The sequence below is a fragment of the Centroberyx affinis genome, unplaced genomic scaffold (assembly GCF_046629955.1).
Source record: "Centroberyx affinis isolate AG114_WGS23_722 - 3 ecotype Tasmania unplaced genomic scaffold, CSIRO-AGI_Caff_v1 ptg001848l_1, whole genome shotgun sequence".
NCBI classification, from domain to species: domain Eukaryota; kingdom Metazoa; phylum Chordata; class Actinopteri; order Beryciformes; family Berycidae; genus Centroberyx; species Centroberyx affinis.
In genome coordinates this window covers 27584-33364 of record NW_027280227.1, presented here as the reverse complement: position 1 = coordinate 33364, position 5781 = coordinate 27584, and the positions used below count along the sequence as shown (strand labels likewise).

Here is a 5781-nt window from a genome sequence, read left to right as displayed (position 1 = left end):
GCATATACAGTATTATTTCGTTCTTATCTATTTTCTATTTTAGTATCTTATCCTCTATAGTGTTTATATTTTCTTATAGTTTTTATCCTTAATCAGGCATCTATAGGCTTGCTCCAAACAACATTTCATTGTACTTGTACAGTGACAATAGTCTGATGGTGTGACAGGTCTAAACCCCAACTGCCTGACTTGAATGTAGCTCTAAATGAAAAAACAGCATTATAATCATGACTCTGTGCTCTGTCAAATGTTTACAGAAAGGGCTAGTTTCTCCTTGAATTCAAAGGTGTGGTTTTATAGAGGGCTGTTTTGGCAATAACAGCTATGGCATATCATAACTGTGTGTGTGTGTGTGTGTGTGTGTGTGTGTGTGTGTGTGTGTGTGTGTGTGTGTGTGTGTGGTGTGGTGTGTATCCTCCAGGCAGACATCAACAGTAACCGTCTGAAGGCTCAGGGGTCAATGATGTCAGCGGTGGCTTGTGCCTCTGTCCCCAAGATTACCGTGGTGATCGGTGGTTGCCATGGTGCCGACAGCTACGCCATGGTGAGAGGCTCAATCACCACCATACCAGCCATATGATATCCTCAGTTTGACTTTTTTTCTTATATACTAGAATTTAAATGTGGCATGGTCCTTAGTGCAGAGATGAAGTTTCATGATCCTAGAATCCATGACATTTATTGCATCATCTAAAAAATACAGCCTTGATGAAGGGGTGTAGGGTCTGGGCCTATCCCTCCCTAGGGTACAGGGTCAATCCCTAAATAATCTGAATCTTGTTTCCTATCTGTCTCCAGTGTGGGCGGGCCTTTGACCCCAACTTCCTGTTCCTGTGGCCCAACGCCAGAGTGTCGGTGGTGGCTCCGGGCCACAGCGACTCACTGCTTCCCCCTGGCAGAGAGGAGGAGGAGGAACAGCAGCAGGAGGAGGAGGACATGAACCGGAGACTGAAGGAGGAGAGCTCAGCGTTCTTCGGCTCCGGTCGGCTGTGGGACGATGGAGTCATTCTACCTCAGGACACCAGGAAGGTAATGAAGTTTTACCCTTATGCAACCAGGGATGGGATTTTTCAGCACCGGTGTCAGAAAGAGAGATGCATCCCTCTCCTTATGCCTTTATGTTGTCTCTCTGTTCTGTCTGCAGGTTCTCAGAGACTGCCTGGATATCATCAAACAGCAGCAGTATCAGCTGTCCACAGAGAAGCAGCGAGCCCCACTGCTACGAATCTAGAAGCATCCGTCCAGCTCCTCTGCCACACCTAGACGCTAGAAACATCTGTCCATCCCTCAGAGCAGACTATAGGGAAAGTGTGAGGGTAAAAAAAAAAAACTGTTTTAAGTTTGGACCCAAAATAGTGTACCTCCACTCCCCATATAAGTGGATAGAAGTAAGGTAATGAGCTTGTAGCTGCTCTATACACAGGAATGATTATTCAGTCGTTCTGGGTTTTTTTTTTTGCACACTACAGTTTCCCCCAGTTGTGTTTCTTCACTCACAGAGCTGCCTTAGAGTGGTTTTATCTGCAGAAAACAATGGCTACCTCTATTCAGACTAACTTGGATTTTACTTGTTTAAGAAGATGCCTTGGCCAGTGGAAAGCCACTCGATGATGCGAGTTTCTCATCACCATAATGCTGTCAAATTACTTTGATGAAGGAATTAGATGAAAATCCAACGTGAACACAATTCTACAGTCTGTGAACAAACTTTTTAACAAATTTTATAATGACCTAGTTGTGAAGCTGTTGAACCATCTCTAAAAATGTGATGTATGAAATGAACTGTAATAATAACAATCAATGCAATGTAATTGTTTATTTGTATAAAAGTAGAAAGAAAATGATTGTAAATACATTTCAAACAGCCACTGAAGATATCTGTTGAGGAACTAGTGAGTCTGTGTTTTGATTTTAGATTCTGATTTACATGGATTATTTCACAAATACACAGGTGCTGTTTTCACTGTGGTTTAAAACCATTTTCACTGCCAATGTCTGTTAAATGTTGACATTGTTGCTCAACTATTTTAACATCAAGAGCAGCAGAGTAAACATGACTTGTCTTCAGAAAAGACACAACACTCCTGAACCTGTTGGATTAAGTGTTCCCTTTACTCGTTAGCTTGCAGCTAGTGGATCATTTCATGATTTTTTTTCAATCATTCATTTCAGTGAGGAATGCTAACAACACTAACAAGTCATTTTCAGGAGATTTGATCTTGTGACAGAAGATGGGGGGTGACTGCTGTTCTGACTGGAGAGGGAAGGTCAGTCCACCGTTGGAGACCCAGAAGGAAGAAGTGATGATGTGTACTGCATGGAGACGACCAATATAAAAAAAAAAAGGGTAAAAAGGCCCTCTGAGGGTGTTCCTCCTTTTCACAGTTTCTGCAATGAAGTTTCTGAATCCAATCCAGATCCTCTGGCATGCCGCAAAAAAAAAAAGTGTTGAGAGCAATCTGCAAAAACCCAAGAGAAACCTTCCAAGAGCTTCTCTCAGTCGCCTTTGGGTCTCATGCCTTGGCAGCACGTCATTTCCAGAGACACATTTATTGAAACTAATTTTATTTGCTGGTGTTTTATAAGGGTTTTCATGTTGTAGGTTTTCTGTGAGCAGTAGGTTCTGCCTTAACCAAGTACTGCAGACAATTCAAGTCAATCTGTAAATGATCTTATGCACTCCATTTAATCTCAGTAGTAGTGTCTAATGATGTGCAGAGTATTAGCCTACTTTCTGCAGTGAAAAATAAAACCAGTGATGATCTTTCACGAGATTTATTTTCTGAACTGAATGAGATGGGCTGCATTTTTAACCTGAACTAAGAATTACAACTTAGATGTGAATATCTCACATTTGGTACAAGAAACAAATCCAAATCACTGAAAACCATACATTTTTCACGTGCTGAATAGTGTTGTTACTAGCAATTCCCATTACTTCTGTTCTTTAAAAAAAAATGCACATTTTTAGTCTCCAAAATGGTGGTGTGTGTGGCTTTACTCTTGTTCTTGCTCCATCTCAAAAAGTAGCTGGTGTATTTTAAATTTCGCCAGGCTCTTCTGACGCGGCGGGAGTCCGCGCAAAATGTCTGCCATACCTAAAGCGAACTTGGTGTCTTCACCGTTTAAGTGCTGCAGTTGCTCCCTCTGCTGGTCGATGCCTTCAAGTCTTTTCATAATGCGCTGATCCATAGTTCCGTCGTGCCTTCTCTTTCTCGGCCTCCTTTGCCCCGAGCTGCCCGAAGGTGACGGGCTCAGACTGGGACCAGGGGAAGAGCTTGCGGACGACACGCTTTCCTTCAAGATTAAAAAAAGAGAAGAAAAAAAGTTAAGACAACATGCACATTGCACATAAAAAAACATTACATTACATTTTTCATTATTACTTTCATTTCCAATAAAGGTCTAAACACAGGATATGAATCCTTTCAATACTTGGCACTAGGGCTGGGCAATATATCGATATTATATCAATATTGTGATATGAGACTAGATATCGTCTTAGATTTTGGATATCGTAATATCGTGATATGGCATAAGTGTCTTTTCCTGGTTTTAAAGGCTGTATTACAGTAAAGTGATGTCATTTTCTGAACTTACCAGACTGTTCTAGCATTTGTCTTTACCCACTTAGTCATTATATCCACATTACTGATAATTATTTATCAAAAATCTCATTGCGTAAATATTTTGTGAAAGCACCGATAGTCATCCCTACAATATTGTCGCAATATCGATATTGGGGTATTTGGTCAAAAATATTGTGATATTTGATTTTGTCCATATCGCCCAGCCCTACTTGCAACTGAACATTTAGCCCACTTTGTAGAAAATACCGAGATATATATCGTGTATCGCCATTCAGCCTAAAAATACCGAGATATGATTTTTGGTCCATATCGCTCAACCCTACTTGGCACATTTGAAATGTTTATCTGAATGCTCGCGATAAGGTGTGAAGGCAACCTCACAACCAGAAGGACTCGAGTCACATGACTTGACTGGAGTCACAGTTTTAACTGCTTGAGGCTTGACTTGATGCATGAAGAGAAGACTTGACTTGGGTTCTGATGACTTGGGACTTACTTTGATGACTTGAAAAGGTTTCTGAAGTCTTGACAAAAGTTCTTGTGTTTGTGTGAATCACTTAGATTGAAAGTGATGAGATTTGTTCCAGCAGACGACTGACTTTAAAATTAATTTACTGGAGTTGAAACTGATTATAGAAATCAAACTTATATAGCCTAGCAATAAAATCTCAGATTTTTTCCACACCTACACCCGATTTACGATTTTAATCTTTTTTTTTTCTTCTTAAAAGCCATCTTTGCGATATGAAAGGCCACCGCATCTGTAATGTCTTTCCACCGGGAAAGACATTACATTTCATCTGCCCCTTCTACACACTGACCAGATGCAACAGGTGTTTTTTCTTGTTCTTGTTACTTTTTTAATTATATTACTGCCTTACTGTGTATTTTTATGCCATGTGTGTTCCTATGTATGAAATGGATATCTAAGACAGTTTTAGGTACTTTAGCCATTTAGCTTGTTAGTTACTGTAAGGTTAAACAACAGCCCACCAGTATTTCTCGTATATAGCCTACCTCTCCGCTTGTTTGTGTGGCTTGTGGAGGTGGCGGTTGGGTGACAAACGGGCCTGATTCCTCATCATCCTTCGTGCCCACTAACCCTGCAGCTGACATGGGGGTTGTTGCCAAAGTTGCAGCAACGGTAACGTTAGCACTATATGCCGCTGGATTCTGAAATGTCACCATAAAACAGTTAGTGTAAGCGTAGGTTTTATCACTGAATATAGTGTCGTAGCCTACTTTGTCTACTGTGTGAACAGCAAGTCAAAACGGAACGCTATGGCGACAGCCTTACCTGTACGCGACGGCATTTTGCTCCAGGGGGCTGGGCAGAGGAAGGCCCCGGTTCGTCTTCTTCGTCCAAACCAATAGACGGAACGGCAGTTTCTTTCAGTTTTTTCCCAGTTACGTCCTCGATTTGGCCCAAAACATTGTGTTCATAGTCCTCCGGTTTGAAATGGAGACTACAAACTCGGAGGTTTTGAAGACTTCCCGTAGCGGTGTTCTCTCCATATTTAGGATTATTGGCAGCCTCCAGCCACTGCCTACAACGCTCTGGATCCTTTACTGGCAAACGATAATAACTCACTCCAGCACGTCGTTTCCTCTTCGAGTCCTTGCACCCGGGAACAATGCAAGTCGAGACCATTGCGACTAAAAGGTTTTTGTGAAAACATAGACGTTGTCAAAGACAACTTTTTCCTACTCCAGTAAGCCGGTGTATGGAAACCATGGAAACCGACTTCACCGCCTACATTTTTAGACACTCCGGAAGCTCTGGTCAGTGGCCTTGGAAGGCAACGAGCCCAGTGCATTCTGGTTGTTGTGGGTTTTCTACCTTTTGAGCAAAAGGGAATACTACAGCCCTTTTCTCTGTTTTCTCTAGTCTTATGGCTCCAATTTCAAAAATAATTGCACATTTCTACTACATAGATGGCCTAGTTTTAATAAATCATCATATTCACAGCGGTGAAATAGGCCTTTAAGTCAGTCCGTCGTACACGTCCATATGCACTCGGTGTCATCTGTTTGTTTGCCCTGGCAAATTCGCTGCGCAGTGTCGCCCATGTCTGGCGACAGACACACCGCTGTCCACTTCCAGCGTCCCTGCTATTTCATTCCAGGAAGCGGCAGACAGTTGTCCGTGTCTGCAGCCCCTCGAGGAAGAGTTATACAGATGAGGGCGTTT

At 42.0% G+C, this 5781-nt stretch overlaps 1 protein-coding gene and 1 pseudogene across 1 annotated transcript; one reads left to right on the top strand and one right to left on the bottom strand.

Moving 5' to 3' along the window:
- Positions 1 to 421: 421 nt before the first annotated feature.
- Positions 422 to 1694, top strand: LOC139652969 (methylcrotonoyl-CoA carboxylase beta chain, mitochondrial pseudogene; annotated as a pseudogene).
- A 107-nt stretch (positions 1695 to 1801) lies between these two features.
- Positions 1802 to 5781, bottom strand: LOC139652971 (peroxynitrite isomerase THAP4-like). Its single transcript, XM_071529901.1, has 3 exons — positions 4888 to 5781; positions 4608 to 4763; positions 1802 to 3297 (listed from the first exon to the last, which is right to left on the bottom strand). Exons 1-3 carry the CDS (start codon positions 5239 to 5241, stop codon positions 2998 to 3000), a joined length of 810 nt encoding a protein of 269 aa, XP_071386002.1. The 5' UTR covers positions 5242 to 5781; the 3' UTR covers positions 1802 to 2997.

What these genes read in the sequence shown, in the direction of transcription:
- LOC139652971 (XM_071529901.1), bottom strand. Translation starts at nt 5,241, where the DNA reads ATGGTCTCGACTTGCATTGTTCCCGGGTGCAAGGACTCGAAGAGGAAA. An exon ending in CAAAATGCCGTCGCGTACAG is followed by an intron (nt 4,764 to 4,887) that starts GTAAGGCTGTCG and finishes GTGACATTTCAG; the next exon opens with AATCCAGCGGCATATAGTGC. An exon ending in CCACACAAACAAGCGGAGAG is followed by an intron (nt 3,298 to 4,607) that starts GTAGGCTATATA and finishes TTAATCTTGAAG; the next exon opens with GAAAGCGTGTCGTCCGCAAG.